The 21,519-nt window shown below is 43.1% G+C and overlaps 1 protein-coding gene across 2 annotated transcripts in view; it reads right to left on the bottom strand.

The window, feature by feature from the left end:
- Nucleotides 1–9,855, bottom strand: part of Ubtd2 (ubiquitin domain containing 2) — a 64,890-nt gene extending 55,035 nt beyond the window's left edge. For both annotated transcript variants that reach the window (XR_003845177.1, XM_021212397.1), the window contains exon 1: nt 9,679–9,855. Coding sequence is in view for 1 of the 2 variants with exons in the window: in XM_021212397.1 (XP_021068056.1) it covers nt 9,679–9,748 (70 nt within the window). In the remaining variant the exon portion in view is untranslated. The remainder of the gene's footprint in view (nt 1–9,678) is intronic.
- Nucleotides 9,856–21,519: the final 11,664 nt, after the last annotated feature.

Here is a 21,519-nt window from a genome sequence, read left to right as displayed (position 1 = left end):
GGAGACAAGAGCCCCTAGGCGATCTAGCCAGTCTAGCCAAATCAGCTAGCTCCAGCAGACCTTGTTTCAAAAAGCAAGAACTCTGTATTTTCTCTCTCCCTTCACAAGCTTCCTTCCTCTCTGAACGCTCCTAAAAGCTTTCTTTCCCTAGATCAGTATCCACAGAGAACACTAGTCTGCCAGTCATGGAAACCCCCCCTCCTTAAAACAAAACAAAACCAAAACAAACAACAACAATAACAACCTTTTTTTTTGAGACAGGGTCTCACTATGTAGCCCTGGTTGGCCTCAAACTCTCAGAGATTCCACCAGCTTCTGCCTCTTGAATGCTGGGATCAATGGTATGTGCCTTGCATGAGAAACAATCTTTTTTTTTTTAAATTGGGTATTTTTTAAAACTTTTTATTGATTCTTTGTGAGTTTCACATCATTCACTCCAGTCCCGCTAATCTTCCCATCACCTCATAGCTGACATTCATCCTTACAACTTCCCCGCTATAATAAAACACACACATATAACAACAACAACAACAAAAACATAGAAAACATCTCATCATGGAATCTGTAGTATGTCACTGTGTGTCCCACACTATGTCCCTGGGTCCACACATCTTTTCTTGCCAGCTCCACTGTGTTGCCCAGTCAAGGCACAGTCATGCGGGGCTGGGACAACTCTCCTGCTCTCACACCATTAGGGCTGGCTCACTCGTGCCTTCAATACCAGGGCAAGCTCCACTGCATTGCCCAGGAGAAGTGCGGGGCCTGAGTGGTATAGTCTATGACAGGCAGGACTAGCTCTCCTGCTCTCATGCCCTTGTACCTGGATCTCCTGACCACTGCAGGTAGGAGGCCATCATCGCCATACCCATGCCACCTCATTGCCAGGTAAGTACCAGCTCTCCTAGGCTCTTATCCTTGAGGCCAGCTCACCTGTACCCCCTCCACAGCTCTCCAGTGCTGCCCAGGAGAAGGACAGGGCTGGCTCACAGGCTCTTTTGGCCCCAGGGCTATCCTACCAAAGGGGGTGAGGACCGGCAAGAGGAGGGGGAGTAAGCAAACTTTTTATACCACTTCTGTTTTGAAGCTTTCTGACCCTGCTCCTTGCTATTCTTTGAATTTTCCTAACATTCTCACTGCTGTGGAGATTTTAAAAACCTTAATTATTTAAATGTATGCCTCCTCCAGTAACCATAAGCTATTTGATTATCTCAGAGTTGGCCTTGTAGCTCTGGTTACACAGATAGCTTCAAGTACACGGAGTCAAAATAATGGAGGCCTGCTATTTTATTTAAAAGTTTCAGGAAAATCCAGGAATGGTGGCATATGCCTGTAGAGTTAAGATATTATCCTGGCCAGTGTACAATGAGCCTGTCTGAAATAAGCTTTTGAAAGAAGCATTTTAACTCCCCTAGGAAATAAAATGTCTACCCTAAGTGAAGGGTATAGTCATGACTAAGTAAACTACATAGCCCAAAAGCATGGATACTATACGAGCCAATCAAAGCTGTATGCCTGGGTAGATCTTAAGTCCAGTCTACAATAAATGTATAATTATCTAACTGTTTTCCTGGAATGGTAAACACTCAATTAGAAAGGTCCCAAATCAGTCCATCTTTCAGTCATAGGCTAGGGCTATACTTCAGCTGGAAAATGCTTACCTCATATGCAGAAGGCCCTGGTTTAAATCTCCAGCACTACAAAACAAAAATATACCTCAGCCAAACCTTAAGGAAGTATTTATCAGTAATATTCCACATCAAGCCAAACTCACATAGTTAAATACTTCAGTTTCCTAAGATGCCGAGCTTAACAGAAATCCCATCTCTGAAAGCAGCTGCTATGGTGTGAATATGAGATGTCCTCTATAAGCTTCTGTAAAGGCTTGGCCCCAGCTGGTCAGGCTATTTTGGGAGGGGGTGGAAACTTCAGGAGATGGGGCCAAGAGAAAAAAAGGCAGGCCATCTCCCCCATTCTCCTCTCTCTGCTTCCAATCTGCAGGGAGGTAAACATCTTCTTTTACACTATCTCATTAGTGAAGATGCTCCCTCTCACTCACTGCAAGTCCAAAGTAATGGAGCAGCCATGAATCCTTTCTCCCTGAAGTTAGGTCATACCAATGCAAAAGTATCTGACATGGGAGCTATGTTGGAAATTTTTAAAAATGTTACTGTACACATGCAAAAATGGTATTTTATATTACAACACTCAAACTATACCTAGCAATATTTAACATCCTCTGCTGAATGTGAATTTATTTAAACAAAACAAAACAAAAACCTTGGGCTAGCAAGATTAGCTTAGTGGGAAAGGCACTTTACCATCTGATAATACAAGCCTAATGACCTGAGTTCATTTTACAGAACCCACATGGAGACAGCAGAGAGCTGCCTCTACACAGTTGTCCTCTGACCTCCGCACACATCATTCACCCACACAATAAATACATAAAAATAACATGAGTCTTGCCAACTGCAAGTCAAGTAACTAATGCAAGATGAACACACACTGACTGCTCCTGACCAACACACATGCATCTTTAAGTACAAATGCATTAGAAATTCTCAACCTAAAAAAAAAAAAAAATTCTCAACCTACTGTTCCTGAATTATCAGTCAATCATGAGGACTTGGTGGCAGCCTAATACTGTCCAATAGGCAGAAATATGGCAAGGATAGTGAGGGGTCAGGAAGAAGATCAGATGTGGCACTGACCTAATGAAAATAAACCACACAGTCTGTGGTAAGAAAAATGAATCACTAAACTCATCATATCCAACTAATTTGACTGTATTCCTTAACCTAAATCAACCCAACCTTTTCTTCAGCAAGAATTCACTTTGCCGGGCTAGAGATATGGCTCAGTGGTTAAGAGCACTGACTGCTTTTCCCCAGGTCCTGAGTTCAATTCCCAGCAACCACATGGTGGCTCACAACCATCTGTAATGGGATCCGATGCCCTGTTCTGAAGACAGCTACAGTGTACTCACATACATAAAATAAATAAATCTTAAAAAAAAAATTCACTTTGCCTAAAGCTAAAAGAAATAGCCAATTTATTTATGCAAAAGTTTATTACTAGTGATTAGCACTCAATAATCATTCTCATTAAATATTACTGTGGAGTAAAGTGCTGTCAGAACTAGCAATGAAAGCTTTGTATGACATTAGGAAAACCAAGATTCAACTAAAATTCTTTCCATAAAGAAGGGATCTGTACAAAAGAAAAAAGGCAATCAAAGTCAGGAATATACACCTATAACTCCCAGTATGCTAGTTTCTGTTAAATTCTTAAACTCCGCCATAGTGGTTCACACCTTTAATTCCAGCACTTGAGAGGCAGAGGTAGGTGAATCTCTGAGTTTGAGGAGAGCCTCATCTAGAGTACATTCCAGGACTGCCAGGACTATACAGAGAAAATCTGTCTCAAAAAACCTAACTAACTAAATAAATAAATAAATAAGTTCCTTCCAGCCTTGGCTCCCAGCTATCCCTCCATTTGGGATGTTCTCTCTTCCATGTCCTTTCTTTTGTTTCATTTTGTTTTTTAAATATATAATTTATTTTTATGTTCACTGGTGTTCTACTTGCATGTGTGTGTGAGGGTGTCAGAAGCCCTGGACCTGGAGTTATATAGACAGGTATGAGTTGCCATGTAGGTAATGGGAATTGTATTGGCCCCTGTATGCTCTTCTGGAAGAGGTACCAGTGTTCTTAACTCCTGAGCCATTTCTCTAGGCCCCCAATCCCTCTTTTTAGGCAAACTATCACTGAAACCCAAGCTCATCTTGGATTTACTATATAGTTAAAAATGACTTTGAAAAAAAAAAAAAGAACAAAACAAAACAGGAATTCACCTTTACTTAACTGCAGAATAAATACATGAATAAAAAAGTAACTTTGAATTTTTGATCCTCCTGCCTCTACCTCCCAAGTGCCAGGACAGCATGTGTGGTTACCACACCTGGGTTTTAAATTTAGAAGCAAAATATAAGGTGCTAGAGAGCTGGCTCAGTGGTTAGGAGCACAGGCTGCTCTTCCAGAGGACTCCAGTCACCCCTATCAGGTGACTCAGAAACATCTGTAATCCTAGCTCCAGAGGGATCCAACACCTTTGGCCTCTACAGGCACCTTCACAGGTGCAGATGCAGAACCAACAAACGCAAGTACCCGTCTCTGCCTCCCAAGTAGTGGGATTAAAGGTGTACACACCACACCCCACCTAAAACATGTTTTGAAAACTAGTTTGCTCTTTATTCTGATTATTTTGTTGTTTTTTTGAGAAAAGGTCTCATGTAGCCTAGGATGGATTCAACCTAGGTATACAGATGAGGATAAACTCGAACTCCTGATCCTCCTGCCTCCACTTCCTCAGGTGCTGGGATTATAGGCATGTGCTACCACACCCAGCTTCTTGCCACTTCTACGGCTTCTCTTCCCATACTGCTAAGATTACTGTTTCCTTGTTATTCCCACAGCATGTGTGGCTCCAGGACATTACAATATCTGTCTATACTGCACTGCAGTTGTATCATGTGTGCATATTATGCTTTCCTATAGAGGGCATTTGAAATAGTCAAGAAAAGGATCAAGATTCCTCTTTTGAGACCAATGCTTTTGTTAACCTCAGAAAACACAACCATCATCTCTTGTTCAAGAAACGTAAGTGGAGCTGGAGAGACGGCTCAGTAGTCAAGCTACATGGCGGTTGACATCTGCCTGTTAACTTCAGTTCCAAGGATTTAGCCCTTTTCTGGCCTTTGCCAGAACCAGGCACACTTGCAATGTATATCTATATACATATGTATATATGCAGGCAAAGCATTCAAACATACATCAATATAAATGCTTTTTCAATAATTATTTTAAAATAATATTATTAAAAGAAGCTACGTAGAGCCAAGAGAGAATGGCATACTCCTCTCTCAGCTCAACATTTGGGTTAAGGCAGGAGAATCTTCCATTCAAGGCAAGCCTGGGCTATAAAACGAGATCCTGTGCTCGAGGAGCTGTAGCTCAGTGATAGAGCCTAGCATGTGCACGGCCCCTGTATGCACTGAGGAAAGAAAAGCTTAAGTGAGTTTATGGGAAAGACCACATCGCTAATAAACTTCCCCAGATTAAAGGAAGTAAGCCTGAGAGTTTTCTATTTCTGAGAAGAGAAAGTGTGCCTTGATGGACTAATGAATTTGAACTACTGCTTACAGATTCATCCAGGGATAGATATATAAGTAGATTTAGAACTCAAAGTAGAAGCATTAGCATTAGCATTTATTTTCTTTTAAAAGAAAATAAATTGGACTTTATTCAAATTACAGACAATTGTACAAAAAAAAAAAAAAAAAAAAAACTATCCAGAAAATGAAAAGCTCATCCACAGAATGGGAAAAACATTTGCATGGATCTATTTGATGTAAAGATCCCAGCATCAGAGCCAAAGGTCTTGGGTAGACACTTTCCCCAAAAGTATATGCATGGCTATCAAGTACATAAAAAGATAACAAATAGCAGAACTCGTCAGGGAATTCAAACCAAATCTGAAGGACATAGCATTTTTAAAACCTCTAGAGTTGTGATATCTTGAAAAATGGAAAATAACAAGTGCTGGTGAGGAGGGAGAGAAATTGAAGAGAGATTTCAGGTAGGAATGTAAGACAGTATGGGCTCTATAAAAAAGTCTGGCAGGTACTCAAAAAGATAACTAGAATTATCATAATTCCCCAACAGTTCTATTTCTATGTATTTTTTAAAGAAATGAAAATATGTTTATGCAACTGAAGTTCACAAATCCATTATTTGCACCAAAATGTAGAAACAACTCAAATACAAAGCAACAGGCAGCTAGGTAAGGAAACGTGTACACACAACAGGATATTATTCAATCATAAAAAAGATTAAATACTGACACCTGCTATAAGATGAGCCCAGAAAAGAGTATGTTAAGTGAAATAAACCACAAAGGAAAGACTACTATGAGATTCCATTTATATGAAACATTCTGAACAGGAAAACTCATCATTTAAAAAAAAAAAGGTTCATTCATGGTTATCAGAGGCTGAGAAGAGAGAGACATAGACTCTGAAGAAAAGAAATGTGGATGTGGATGGTGATGACAGTTATAGAACATTGAACTATACTCAAAACAGTTATCAGTGTATGGTGGTACACTGCATCTAGCACCCAGGAGGCAGAGGCAGGTGGATCTCTGAGTTTGAGGCCAGCCTGGTCTACAGTCAGGAGAGCCAGGGCCACACAGACGGACCTTGTCTTTACTAACAGTAACAAAAACAACGAAAAAGGCTAATACCACATTTTATTGTAGTTTCTTAAATAAAACAAGAAAAGGAGGAAAGCTCTTTTAATTTCAGCCCTGAATAAAAAACTTTCACTGCCATTCTAAGCATTCTATATGACGTGGAGGACATTATTTAGTTTCTTCAGGCTTCAATCTTCACCTACAATATAAGGTTCACTGATATTTACCTCAAAGAATTGTAGACTCAATGCATCTATTAATCCCTTAGCACAGGACTTATTACATAATAAATACCAGATAAATACAGTAGATTTTATAATTCCAAAGACACTGTTACTCACTGAGTAGGTGTCTGTAAGGCTGCTATAAATGGGTATCTGAAAGAACTTCATTACGATGCAAAGACATTCTGAAGTAATGATTAAAGCAACACATGTCCAGTATTTGCCTAGCTTCCGGAGAACCTAGGAACCTATAGATACCAGAACCGGTTCTCTTGGGTGTCACTAAAGAGCTCACTAAAGAGATACACTTAAAAAATAAGCACACTGGCTTGTTTCCAATTAATTGTATTGATGCTCTCCTTAAATATTTATTTTAAAAAAATCATAAAGGAACCAGAATAAAGGCTTCAAGAGTTCAATGCCTGGGACCAACATGGTAGAAGAAGAGAACCAAAAATTGTCTTTACATCCTCCATGTATATGTGCAATGTCTAGCTTCACAATGTTATTAAAGAGAACCATAGAGAATACGCTATTTAAAAAATGCCACAACCATGGAAGACTCGAGGAAATGAAAGTGTGGGAGTACATTAGCTAATCTTGAATCTGTAAGACCTGTCTTGTTTCAAATTAGGCATTTAAAAAAAAAAAAAAGCCTATGTACCTTAAAACCCAAATCTGAATTCTAGATAAGGTAGACTAGAAGAACTCTAGATAGCATCAAAAACTCAAACAGTAATACAAGTCTTAGTGTGAAAATTAAGCCATCACCATAGTGTTATAATTCTGTAAGAATTCTCCAAATTCCTTCACAGAAGTAATCTACCTAAGAAGACTTTTTTTATTTTTTTTTGATATTTTTATACTCACATTAAAAATACTTGGATCCAGCCAGGCGTGGTGGCGCACGCCTTTAATCCCAGTACTCTGGAGGCAGAGGCAGGTGGATTTCTGAGTTCGAGGCCAACCTGGTCTACAAATTGAGTTCCAGGACAGTCAGGGCTACACAGAAAAACCCTGTCTGGAAAAAAAAAAAAAAAAAAAAAAAAACTTGGATCCAGAAGGAAAAGGAAAATACAATATCCAAGAATTTTAGATTCTATCTAATTATGAGCCAGCTGACTTAGAAAGGCTAAGGTCATTCTAAAACGGTGGTGCTCACATAGCACTATGAATGTTAACTATCATGAAACGCATCTGAAGGCTGCATCATACTCCACGTTGATAAAAATCAATATAACCACGCCAGGCGTGGTGGCACACGCCTTTAATCCTAGCACTTGGGAAGCAGAGGCAGGCGGATTTCTGAGTTCGAGGCCAGCCTGGTCTACAAAGTGAGTTCCAGGACAGCCAGGGTTATACAGAGAAACCCTGTCTCGAAAAACCAAAAAAAAAAAAAAAAAAAAAAATCAATCAATATAACCAGATTAAAACTGCTGATGTTTGAAAAGCTAAGATCTTTGCCAACACTCTTAGGAAAAAAGCATTCCCTTTCAAACAACAAAAAAGAACTGTTAACATGTTAAACTGAAACACATAGCACAGTAACTTTTTGTTGTTTTTTTGGTAACACAGTTTTGCTATGCAGCCAGGTCTGGCCTGAAACTTAAGATCATCTAGCTCCAGCCTTCAGAGTTGCTGGCTCCAGTTAGCTCTTACCTCTCATGACAGTAATGGAGAACAAAGGCTTCCAAAATTAAATTCCAGAAAGAATTCTTTTATCCCCTACAGACCCGTCTTCTGCCAGCTACATCAGGGCTATCCCGTGTCCTTTCCCCAGAAGAAAAAGATGGGGTACTCCCTCTTTTAAAACTTCTCTTTAGAAAAACAGCAGATTATGGTCCAGAAAACTTAAATGTTGAAAGAAACAGATATTAGAGCTATCTAACTGTAGGCCACTGGTAATTATCTAAAGCTAGGATTTCGTACTTCAAAAGCTCATGCTAATACTGTGATTGGATCCTAAGTTACACTGCCAAAAGGCTCAATCTTAAAGGAATATTATAATTTTAACATATGTGAAAGTTAAACTGAATGCTAGTAAGTACTAGCATGCTTAACTGGTACCATCTGATCACTGATCTGCCCTCAGCCCAATGTTATCACGCCCTTTCTACACTTGGGCTTTGTTGTCAAAAGGACCTCACCAAGAAAATAGGCTGTGACGTGAAATCCACTACAAAGGAGCATTTCCATGGACTACTTTTTCAAGACAATTTTCCCTGAGTTCTCAAATAACTTGCCCAACATTTAGTGACAGAGATTTTAGTGAAGTGGGATGGCTAAAACATCATGTAAAAGGGGAAATGTCTTGTACAAAAGTTGGGTGCCCAGGATTCAAGGTCTCAAGGTGTGAAAAGATGTTCCTGTTCTCAGCAACTAAACAACTTTAAAATATGCACCCGATTTGAAGGCACCCAATACAAGGTTCGAATCAAATCATGTTATCTTTGCCATTCCCTGGTGGCTCTTTTCTACAATGTTCGAACTTCTACACACTCTTTATAATGGATGGGCTCGGCACTTTTAAGGTCAATAAAAGCAGAGTCAACCTTACCACTCCTATCCCTCTACGACTAAGAATGGAATTAAGAGACCTCTCATCACGGTTACGATAACCCAGAAGTGCGAGTCGCGTTGGAAAACTTTCTCAAAGCACTAATCTTATACTGGGGTACTTTCTATCCTGCACGTTTTCCTTTTACGTAAGACACATCGGAATTTGACGAGTGCGCCCCGACGGCACACTGGGCTAACGCCCCTGGCAGCAGCATAGAGCCACGTTTTCCTCCGGCCGACCGTCTCCCCCCTCCTCCATAAAACACTGCCCATGGCCACTTAGAGACTTCCCCAGCCCAGCTCCAGAAACTGGAACCAACCAGGGCATCTGTCATCCGAAACTCAGGAAAGCTGAGCCCGGCCAACTCTGCCGACGCGGGAAGGGCTGGGGGTGCGGCGGGGCCCGTCGGGGGCACTCCCGGCTGTCCCCCTCCCCGGCCCCACGAGCCGCCATCCGGCCGCCGAGTTGTCCTCCGGGCTAGAGTAACCCCCCAAGCCAGGCCTAGGCCCGCGGTCCCGCGTGGGGCCCGAAGCGCGTGGCGGGGCCGACGCGGAGCAGAAACGACAAAGGGGCGCGGGGTCGGGACAGGTGGCCGCCGCGGCGAACAATGGGGGGCCGCGGCTGCCCCCTGGCGCCACCTACCTCCCGTGCCGTCCGAGTTCTCGTTGAGGCTGCCCGAGGAGTCGTGCTGGGCGCCCACGCACCCGCCCATGGGGCCGCGGCCGCCACCTCAGGGCGCTCGTCCCGGCCGCCGCCTCAGCCCGCTCCCGCGTCGCCGCCTCGGGCCAGGCGCCGCTCTCTCGCCGCTCAGCCTCCGCCCCCTCGCCGCTCCGCCCACCGCCTCGCCCAGCCCCTTCCTCCGCGCCCACTTCTGCCTCAACCCCCCGGCCGCCTGGCCCGCAGGCCCGGCCCGCGTGCCTTCCTCGGCTCCCGCTCGGCCCCGCCAGGCCGGGCTTGGCCCATCCCGGGCGGGCCGCAGCGCCCGCTCGCCCCTCGCCTCCCCGCGCCCCCGCGTCTAGGCAAGCCCCACCACTGCCGCCGCCGCCGCCCGGCAGCCAGGCCCCATCACCCCGCCCGCGGCGCCACTCGGCCGGCCCGCTGGAACAGCCTCGAGGGGCGGGGCCGCGCTCTGATTGGCTGCATGCGCCGAGGGGCGGAGAATACCGAGCCGACCCGAGTGGAACCGAGCGCCCGAGGCCGGCAGAGTAGGGGGCGAGCGGAGGTGGGCCGGAAAGAAAGGGGAGGACTCAAGTAAGGACGAAGTGGCCCGCTCATCCTTACTTGAGGACGAGGTGGGGCTCCTTCTGGTGTGGCCGGTGGGAGAGGAGACCGAGGAGTCGTAGGAGACTCGGGGTCGTGGACGGGCTGGGCGTGCTTAGAGGGGTTGGCCTGACCGCAAGTCCCCGCACCCCTTGAATTTGCGGGAAGCAGCGAGCTGGCCACCGAGTCTGGGCTTCCCTTGCCCCCAGGTCCGCAGCCCCTGCCATCACTGTGCCCACTTGGTAGAGGTGTTCTCTGATTGTGCAGACCTGCTGTCCCGTGCGGGGAGCGAAGGGGCACGGGTGTTTGTGTCGTTCCCAGAGGCTTCGTTTTACAGACAATACTATACCACTCTAGATCCTGGCGTTAGACATCTTAAGTCGTCTTAAGAACAAAGTGAAGTATTAATACTCTGCATTTTATAAACTAGAATTTGGTACATTGACCACGCCCAACATTCTTGGCGGTTGCCATCCCAACCTAAGCCAAACTGTTAATGGCCCCTTTGGAGTTGTGCTCCTTGATGTGGCGCCTTAGCATTTTTATCGGCCTGCTTGGGTGCTTGGGTCTTTGAAAGCTTTTTTTTTTTTTTTTTTTTTTTTGGCCTAAGCTGTTATAACTATGTTCCACTTTTATGCCAGACTTTCCTTTTATAAAACCCTGGGTCAGCTTTTGCTTAGTATTAAAAAAAAATTTTTTTTTAAGTGAAATACCTAAGAAAGAGACAGTCTGCTTCTTAGGATTAGCATTTAAATGTATTCTCATGCACTGCTGGTGGGAGTGTAAATTGGTTCAATCTTTTTGCAAAGGTTTGGCAGTGCCAATCAACAGCTTTAAAAATGTTCGTACCATTTGAGTGGGGTTATTTTACATCTGGGAGTCTAGCTCTCAGAAACAGTCCAAATTAAAATTTGCGGACTGGTATTCATTTGCTAGGCAGGCAAAAATTTGGGTTAAACAAACAAAGCTCTGAATTTATATGAAAACACAGAAATGTCTCAGAAATAGAAGTCCACTATTTTGGACTTAATGCTGAAGGATTAGCTTTACCCTCACTGTAGTCCTGAGCTCTGAAAAAAATAAGCGGTATACAGTTAGACGTTGTTACAGATTTTCAGAGCTTGCTTTTCCATAAGGGCTTGGTAATAGCCGTGTCACAGAACCGTCTATCTGATCTTTCCCAGCGGAATGTTCACGTTGTCAGATACCAGTCGCTTTATCCCTTCCCTGAAGGAGAGAGGCTGCCTGCGAATCTGCAAAGAGATTGCTTTGTCCTGAATTTCACTCCAGAAATTGCAGCAACCAAGACTTGTACGATATCTATTAAACAGATGGTAGGCACCCAAATGCTAAGGGCTTTCTGCTGAGCAGTACATTGGCGCCAGCAAGAGAGAGCAATCTAGTGGAAAGATTCTTAGCAGTGCTTGCTCGCCATCCTGCCTGCATCTGAGTACAGAGACACATGTTCCCAGGAGCAGAGTCGTGTAGCCGTAACTCAGCCCCAGATCTGCTATTAGCTTCCTGGGTTGGAATCTGGCTTCCATCTTGTATTCCCTGTATGACTTTAACTTTCTGTAGAGCCCAGATTTCTTCTTGCCGGTAAAACAGGGTCAACAGGTAATGCTCCCAGTTCTGAAGGGGCGCCATAGTAACTCCTCTGTTTACTCCATATCTACCCTCACCTATCCAATTCATTGCTTGGCCCAATCTAACACCTAAGAGACATGTTGATACATTTATATCTCTATGATTTTATATATATATATATATATATATATATATATATATATATATATATGATTATCTGTAGATAAATTATTGCTGTATATACTCTCCCTTTCCCTTTTCTTTGAGATGGTCTCACTATATAGCTTTGACTGACCTCACACTCACAGAGATCTGCTGTCCTTTTGTCTGCTGAGTGCTGGGATTAATGGCATGAACAATTATGCCCAACTCTGTGTGTGTGTGTGTGTGTGTGTGTGTGTGTGTGTGTGTTCGTGTGTATGTGCATGTCTGTGGAGGCTAGAAAACAACCTTGGGTGTCATTTCTTAAGGGTTGTCCACTGAGTTTTGTGTGTGTGGGTACATGTGAGTGCCAGTCAGGGCCATGATGCCCAGACCAAAAAAAAAAGGTGATTAGCAATAGAGGAAAGACACCCAATGTCAACCTCTGTCCTTCACGTGCACACACAAGCAATGCACACAGCACACACACACACCTAATAATCTTCTGTAATAACTTTCAGAAACAATATACAATATACACTTCCCCTACGATTTTTAAAAGTAATAAAAATTTAAAAATTAAATCCAACCAGGCAGTGGTGGCACATGACTTTAATTCCATCACTTGGGAGGCAGAGGCAGGCAGATTTCTGAGTTTGAGGCCAGCCTGTTCTACAGAGTGAGTTCCAGGACAGCCAGGGCTACACAGAGAAACCCTGTCTCGAAAAGCAAATGAACAAACAAACAAAAAAATTAAATCCATAGCCATATTGTTAAAAGAGTATTTTTTCCTGGCCTCTCAATTGTTGCTGTTTTGGACGCTATCTACCCTTGTAGCCTGCAACCAGCCCTGAGCTCTCAGTTTTAAGTCATTGATCTTTATGCCATGATTATTCAAGTTCGGTGGACTTGGTTACTGTAGCTCTACAGTAAGTTTTAGATTTGTTCCTTTTCTCTCTCTCTCTCTCTCTCTCTCTCTCTCTCTCTCTCTTTTTTTTTTTGAGATGCGGGTCTTTCAGTCTCATGTTTCTCAGGCTAACTTCAGATTCCAGGGCACAAATCGTCATAGCCCCACCCCCAGCTCCACCCCCAGGCCCCCAGCCTCCAGAGGAGCTGGAACTACTTATATTTGCTATTATTGCACACGGCTTGTTCTTTTCCAAGCTTGTTTTGTTTATTCTGGGTGCCTTGGGTTTCTGTATGAATTTTAGGATCAGCTTGCCCATTTCTGGAAAAGCAGCAGCTGGGATTTTGATGGGAAATGTGTTGAGTCTGAATGGTGAGTGCCCTAGTACTGCCATTTTGACAGCGTTACGCCTTCGGTTTGAATGTGGCTATTTCCCCCTCATTTGTGCCTTAAATTCCTTCCCATAGTTGTGATTTCAGTGCCACACCTTGGGGTTTTGTCACATTTATTTCCAAATTTCCTTTGCCATGCTGCTGTAGATGGATCTGTCATCTTCTACAGATCATTCATGGCAGATATATAGAAATACCAGTTGATCTTTGCATTTTGGTCATGTATGTTGCAGTGTGGCAGATCTCATTCTAATCGTCTTTGCACTATGTATTTGGGGCATCTGCATTGTGGTCCCCACTGATGTTTTTTACTCAGCCATTTCCAGGGAGAACCAGCAACAGTGCACAGGGACCGAGAATGAGGTACCATGGTGGCAATCACTGGAAAGGAGTCAGCCTCGTGGGCAGCTTGGGGCGGTCTTCCTTTCCCAGAGGTTCTGATTCACTTGGTCTGGAGAGGATCCCAGGAACCACTGTCTTTAACCCACACAGCAGGCATTTCCTATTGGAGTATGGTCCACAGATGGACTTTCTGTCTAGAACAAAATTTAGTCCTCGCCCTCCATGCCAGACTGTGCTTTGCTTGAGACATTTCTCTCTTCACCATTCCTTCATCTCTCTAAGTCCCAAATGCACATGTTACAGGCCATTTCTCATCCCAGTTGTTTCCCACACCCACACCGTGGTCAAACGCCTTTCCTCTACTCATAAAACATAGTGCTGAATCTCCATTTGTTCTAGCTCAGCTCTTTCCTGTCTTCTCCTGCAATATTTTGACTTTATGGAAGACAAATGGGACCTCCAAATAACAGAGGAATGGCAGAGAATAAGATAGTCACTGTGAGCCAGGCATGGTGGTGCCCGCCTTTAACCCCAGTGCTCGGAAGGCAGAGGCAGTAAGATCTCTGAGTTGTAGGCTAACCTGGTCTACAAGAGCGAGTTCCAGGACAGCCAGGGAAAAACCCTTTCTTGGAAAAAAATTAAAAAAGAGAGGAAAGGAAAGAAAGAAAGGAGAAAGGGGAGGAGGAGAAAAGGAAAAAGGGAAGAAAGGAAGGAAGGGGGGGAAAGAAAGAGAACGAAAGAAAGGCTTGTTGTCCTTGTGTAGGTCTGAGCCAGTTTGAGAAGGAGGCCCGTGTAAGGAGAGCCAGATCTTGGAGAGAACATGGCTGGTGATGAGCAGAGAGGTTCCTCATGTGCTACACTAGTGGAAGTTATGGAAATCCATCCCCAGGACTGGCTAGAGAGCTGCCCTGTGGATATGGAGCAGCCTTTAATTAGATAGGTTAAGCTCCTAGCAGTTGCCATTGCTGCTGAGCCAGCACTGAAGCCGCCCCATCAAGTGCTCAGCAGAGAAGCGCTCAGCCATGAGGCAGGCTCTGGAGAGGCTGTCCACATCTAGGAACCTGGCAGCAGGAGAAGCCACCCTTGCTGCAGAAGCCCAGGAACCTAGAAAGGGGACAGCCTCCTGCAGTGTCTCTATAGTGCCCTCTACTGTCAAAGCTAAACATGTCGTTTCCACAGAGCAGGCAATCAAGAATGAATTCAGACAGGAGAGAATAATTTGATAGTTGATCTTCCTTTGTTTCTTTTTAACCTTTTATTGATTCTTTGTGAGTTTCACATCATGGACCCCAGTCCCACTCATCCCCCTGTCCTTTTGTATCTGCTCTTGCAACCTCTCCCCCAAAAGGAAATAAGATAGAATAAAAAGAAAAAACAACAACAAAATCTTGTGGTGGAAGCTGTAGTGTGTGACAGTGTCACACAGTTTACCCTTTTGTTCACACATCTTTCCTTGCAGTGAGCCAGAGGTCTGGTTTGAGGCCTCTGGCTTTCTGCTGCACTATTGATACTGGATTCTCACCAGGACTCCCCTGGGATACCCTGTGCCATGAAGGTCCTACAGCTTTGGATCTGCAGGACCGGCACTTTCACACGCCCCAGCAGTTCATAAATGAGGAAAATGTTCTCCATGGTGTACAAACCCCTCTGCTTTGCTCTCCCTCCTGTTTCTCCATCTCATACGCCGTCTTCCCCATCTCTCTATCACGCATTTACCCACCTAGTGGGACATAGGTGGGCACTTGGGTATCTTTCTTCTGGCTGGCCTGCTGGGATATTTTTCAACCAGAAAAATTTAAAACTTCACACCTCACAATTTCCTGGGTATAGAGAAGTGCAGAAACCACAGGATTGTTGTGTATTGAAATCCATGAGCTAGCGCAACATTTCAACACCCAAGTATAATTTATGGCCCTAAAACATGCAGCAATAAAAATTAAAGTGAATTAAATTTTAATTAGTTGAATTCTTTTTTTTTTTAAGATTTATTTATTTATTATATGTAAGTACACTGTAGTTGTCTTCAGACACTCCAGAAGAGGGCATCAGATCTTGTTACAGATGGTTGTGAGCCACCATGTGGTTGCTGGGATTTGAACTCCGGACCTTCGGAAGAGCAGTCGGGTGCTCTTATCCACTGAGCCATCTCACCAGCCCAATTAGTTGAATTCTTAAGATACAAAGAAAGTGAAAGTACAAACAAAGTAACAAAGGAAAAAGAGAAAGCAAAGAACTGACAGGGGGTGGGGGGGAATGGGGGGTGGAACCCAACAGCTCAAATAAAGCAAAACTGTGGTTCTTTGAATATCACAGAATAGACAGTCTACTAGATAATTCGATTTTAAAAGCATATGTGGGTGGGAAGGAATAAAGCACAAATACATAGAATAGGAAATGACCAGGGAAGATGCTGTTACTGCTGAGGAAGTCAGAAAGTTGACATCACTATACACACCAACTTTGTCTTGGTCCATTTGGATACTGTAACAAAACCCTCAAACCTGGGGAATTTACAGATTCCTAGCCTTTATGGATTCAGAGTAGAGTGGGACCAATTTCTGGTTCACAGATGACGCCTTGAACATGCTCTATAGACTAAGTTGGCCTTGAATTTTCAGATCCTCCTGTTTCTACCTCCCAATTACAGTGGTTATGGGTGTGTGCCGCCACATCTGGCCATGGGTCTTTTTTTAAGGTCACTAGTGTCATCCAGGAAGCCTTAACTCTCTGAGCAGTCTCATTCCCTAATACCGTCAGCCTGTACAGCACTTGTGAAAACCTACTGAAATAATAAAAGAAAAACCCTGGAAAAAAAAAGATATAATGAGATGAATGTCTTAGGAAAATGTAGTTGACAAAACTTGACCCCACCAGAGATGGAAAGTTGAATCCATTTCAAAAGACTGATGTTTCATTCGGTGTATCAAATGAACAGTATCAGTACTGAGAGACTCCTATGTCATACTCCACAGTGCCACACTCACAGGAGAGCTGTGACCGGTCACTGAAAGTCAGATTACTATATAAAGGGTCCTGGGACAGAGCAAATGAGGGCATTTCCAAATCCTCCTCTTTCCCCCAGACAGGTTCTAACTGTGGAGATCTGACTGTCTTGCAACAAATTATTTTTATGAACCTGGTAAACACATCTCAAGCTAACAAAAATGGTATAGAAAATAAGATAACATTCTAGGCCAGTACCATTTATAATATCATCTTTAAACCCCAAATAAAATAAAATATTGGTAAACACACCCAGAAACCATATCAAGAAAATGATAGATTATAACTAAGTTGTAGAGCTCTAGTAGGCACTTGAGAGTGGTCTGGTAGACATCTATATATTTATACATCAAAGAAGAAAAATCTTGGTTATCACTAGCCTTGACAGAAATTAAATATCCATGCAAACAAACAAACAAAAAAATCTCTTTAAGGAGACAAATGGAACCGGGCAGTGGTGGTACATGCCTTTAATCCCAGTTCTTGGGAAGCAGAGGCAGGTGGATTTCTGAGTTCGAGGCCAGCCTGGTCTACAGAGTGAGTTCCAGGACAGCCAGGGCTATACAGAGAAACCCTGTCTCGAAACAAACAACCCTGCCCTCCCAAAGGAGACAAATGGAAAGACAATTCCTTAACATAAATTACAGTCTCCAAAACAGAGTCTTAACAGAAAACATGACAGACTGGGATTAAAGCAAGGACACACTCAATTCTATTACTATTTAGCACCATGCTAGAGATATAAATTAACACAATTAAACAAAAATAGTTAATCTAGGGACTGGAGAGATGGCTCAGAGGTGAAGACCACTGCTGCTCTTCCAGTGGAGCAAGTTTGGGTCCCAGAACCCTCATGGTAACTCACAACTGTAACTCCAGTTCCAGGGAATCCAACGCCTTCTACCTCTGTGGGCACCAGGTATGCCCATGGTACACAAACACACGTGTAGGCAAACCATCCATACACGTAAAACAATTTTTTTTAGAAAGTTAAACTTGGCATGAGAATTGAGAAAATTGTACACACACACACACACACAGAGAGAGAGAGAGAGAGAGAGAGAGAGAGAGAGAGAGAGAGAGAGAGAGAGAGAATCAGAAGCAGAGGAGAGGAAAGAGGAGCAGGGGATTCAGGGTTAGTATAGAAAAGCCATTAGGAAATGAGATGGGTACTACTTTTTGTTGTTGTTTTTTTGAGACAGGTTTCTTTGTATAGCACTGGATGTCCTAGAATTCACTTTGTAGTCCAACCTGGCCTGGAACTTACAGAGATCTGCCTGCCTTTACCTCTCAAGTGCTGAGATTAAAGACATGCACCACCACCCAGGTTTACTACTTTTTAAGCTAATTGAAAATCAAAATTTAGCCAGACATAGTGCTTGGCACATACCTTTAATCCCAACATTCGATTAGACAGAGGCAGACTGATCTCTGTGAGTTCAATACCAGCCTCATCTACATAGTGAGACCTTGTCTTGAAAAACAAAAACAAGAGAAAAATATAAAATAAAAAAGAATTAGGAAGTAAAAAAAAACAGCCTTAGTAGTGTATCCTATAATCTCAGCATTGGGGAAGTAGAAACAAGAAATCCTGGAATTCAAAGACAGACAACATGAGACCCTATTTCAAGAGAAAAAAAAATGTAAAAACAATTAGGAAAACATATATATAGTTGCCTCTCCTCGCCAACGTACTGTACCTGATAAACCTTAGAAAAATCAAAGCCAATACGAGCCAGCAGCAAAAGACGTCTACAGTGTGCAGTGCACACAATCAACAAGTGAGCTTAATACAAGGAACTCCTAGCAACATGGGAAAATAATTTATGATAATAAAACCCGGGGATATGTATATGAGGAAAATGTTCAAAGACACAGAGGAAATTGCTCGAAAGAGAAGGCACTCTTTGTTCTCTAACTAGATGATTCTTCTTTCTCGCCAGATTAGCAGATAAACTTAACTCAATCCAAGTAAAACTACCAAATGTTTTTAAATGAGAGTCGGATTGCCACTGCCCTGTACACGATCAAGACGGAGCTTTGTGTTTCGCTTTATGTAGCCCAGGTTGTCCTCAGACTTCCAGTTAACTTCCTCCCTCAGTCTCCCAAGTGCTGGGATTACGGGTGTGAGCTACCGGGCCCAGCTGGAACTCTGATTCTGCGTGCTTATGTTTTAAGGTTAAATTACTGTGCTTAAGACATCTGTACAACAAAAATGCCTCTAACCTGTAAGCCCCGCTTGCCCAAAGACAGCTTCCTGGACGCTGGAGGCTGTTGTTCAAATAAGATAACAAGGTGTGTACGATTGCACCAGTTATACAGGATATGTGCCTTATCACACAGGCAGCAGATATATAGACAGGAAATACATCAGGATGTATGCTTGCCCTGGATTGAACGAAGGCAGGAAGCATGTAGATTTGTGGGGTTTGCCTTTATACACCTCTGGTGAATGTAACTTGGTGCCATTCTCTGGAGTCATGGGGATGGACCTGGCCAGTGTCCATGGTTTTGGCCAGTCTTTAATAAAGCTTGCTTCAAATTTGGTTCAGAAATTGTGGTAATGGTCTTATTTTCTCCCAGTGGGATTAATAAATCCCAAGTCCTGAACATGCTAGGCACATATTCTACCACTGAGCTTAGCCTAAAGATGGTATCTTAAAGTATAATTTTTTGAGATTTTTTTCATATATGCATACAATCTATTTTTTATTTTTTTTAAATTTATGTATTATTATACATAAGTACGTTGTAGCTAACTTCAGACACACCAGAAGAGGTCGTCAGATCTCATTATGGGTGGTTGTGAACCACCATGTGGTTGCTGGGATTTGAACTCAGGACCTTCGGTAGAGCAGTCAGTGCTCTTAGCCACTGAGCCATCTCTCCAGCCCACAATGTATTTTGATTATAATACCCTACTCCTCTCCCTAACTCTTCCCAGAAACAACATCTACTGAGACCCTTCCCAACCTTGTGTCCTCCTTTTTTTTTTTTTTTTAGATTTATTTATTCTTAAATCAGGTGTGGTGGCGCACGCCTTTAATCCCAGCACTTGGGAGGCAAAGGCAGGCAGATTTCTGAGTTCAAGGACAGCCTGGTCTACAAAGTGAGTTCCAGGACAGCCAGGGCTACACAGAGAAACCCTGTCTCAGAAAAAAAAAGATTTATTTATTCTTTTATGTATGGGTACACTGTTGCTGTTTTCAGACTCACCAGAAGAGGGCATCAGATCCCGTTACAGATGGTTGTAAGCCACCATGTGGTTGCTGGGATTTGAACTCAGGACCTTTGGAAGAACAGTCAGTGGTCTTAACCTCTCCAGCCCCTTGTGTCCTCTTTTTATCTTTTTTATAGGCCACTGATTCCAATTTTTTCTGTCCACATAGTATCAGATGTGGGATCACCCACTGGAGTATGGTTGATCTAGAACATGTGAAAGGTAAAAAATTTCATAATATTGGAGTGAGTGGAAAACTATTTGGAAAAAAACTCTAATATTCATTCCCAACCCCACAGACAAATATAAGTCCCAATTGGATCACTATTAGAGTCACAAAATAAAATATAAGACTAAATGCCTGGCAAGGACTATCTGAAAGCATGGCTGAATTACTCTACAACTTGGGTACAGGGAAAGGCTATTAAAATATACCACAGAGCCAGGTGTAGAAACAGTCATTAATTCACTTGAATAAAATAAAATAAAGCTTCTCACATGACTGAAACTCATTATAATCCAAATCAGAAGACAAGTGACCATCAGGGAGGAACTATTTTCTTTTTGAATCATAGAAAAAGGATGGATTTTTTGAATATTTGAAAGCCTCCAAAATCAGAGGGAAAGGGGGTCCAAAGACTGCCTGTTAAAAATTTGGCAAAAGCAGCCAGACATGGTGGCGCACACCTTTAATCCCAGTACTCGGGAGGCAGAGGCAGGCAGATTCTGAGTTCGAGGCCAGCCTGGTCTACAAAGTGAGTTCCAGGTCAGCCAGGGCTACACAGAGAAACCCTGTCTCAAAAAACAAACAAACAAACGAAAAGGTAAAACTTTGGCAAAAGCAACATACACAACAAAACTAAAGTAAGCTTTAAACATATAACTTAAAAAGAAAGAAATATAAGTTAATTAAAACTGCACTAAGTCGAATGGCAGGAGAAAGCCCTGTTGTTTGTGGACAATTGAGCATCCACAAGGGAGCCAAGACAATTCAGCAGGGGAATGAATAGGCTTCTCAACAAATAACAGGGTAATTGGATTTCCTTATGCAAAAGAATGAAGTTGAGTGCCTGTATCACATCATAAATAAAAATGAATCCAAAGGAATTAAAGATCTAAAAACAAGAACTAATGCAATAGGCACTTAGAAGAAACAAAGGGTCACTCCTTAGGACCAGGGCCGAGGGTTGCTTTCTTAGATGCTACATAAAAAGCAAGGGAAATGAGGTTCAACCCCAAGTGCCAAGAGTTTGAAAAGGAGATAGGATTAAACAAACAAACCAGTTGGCATCATCCAAAAGGGACAACAGAGCCCTGGGCATGGTAGCACACACATATGGAGTCCCAGGACAGCCTGGGCTTCAAAGCAGAGAGACTCTGTGTCAAATGGGGCAGAGGGCCTGGAAAGAAGGCTCAGCTGATTAAAGTGTTCCCTGAGACCGCATGAGGACCTAGCACCTGCACAAAAGCCCCATATCTGTAGTAATCCCAATACTGGGAAGGCAAAGAGGAGCTTAGCCATTGAGCTTCAGCGTCAGTAAGAGACTTGTCTCAAAAATTAAGGTGGAGAGCAATTAAGGTAAAAACCAAGCAGTGGTGGTGCATGCCTTTAATCCCAGCACTCAGGAGGT

The sequence above is a fragment of the Mus pahari genome, chromosome 14, assembly GCF_900095145.1.
Source record: "Mus pahari chromosome 14, PAHARI_EIJ_v1.1, whole genome shotgun sequence".
Classification (NCBI taxonomy): domain Eukaryota; kingdom Metazoa; phylum Chordata; class Mammalia; order Rodentia; family Muridae; genus Mus; species Mus pahari.
The sequence above is the reverse complement of the archived record's forward strand: the minus strand, read 5'-3'. Positions and strand labels throughout refer to the sequence as shown.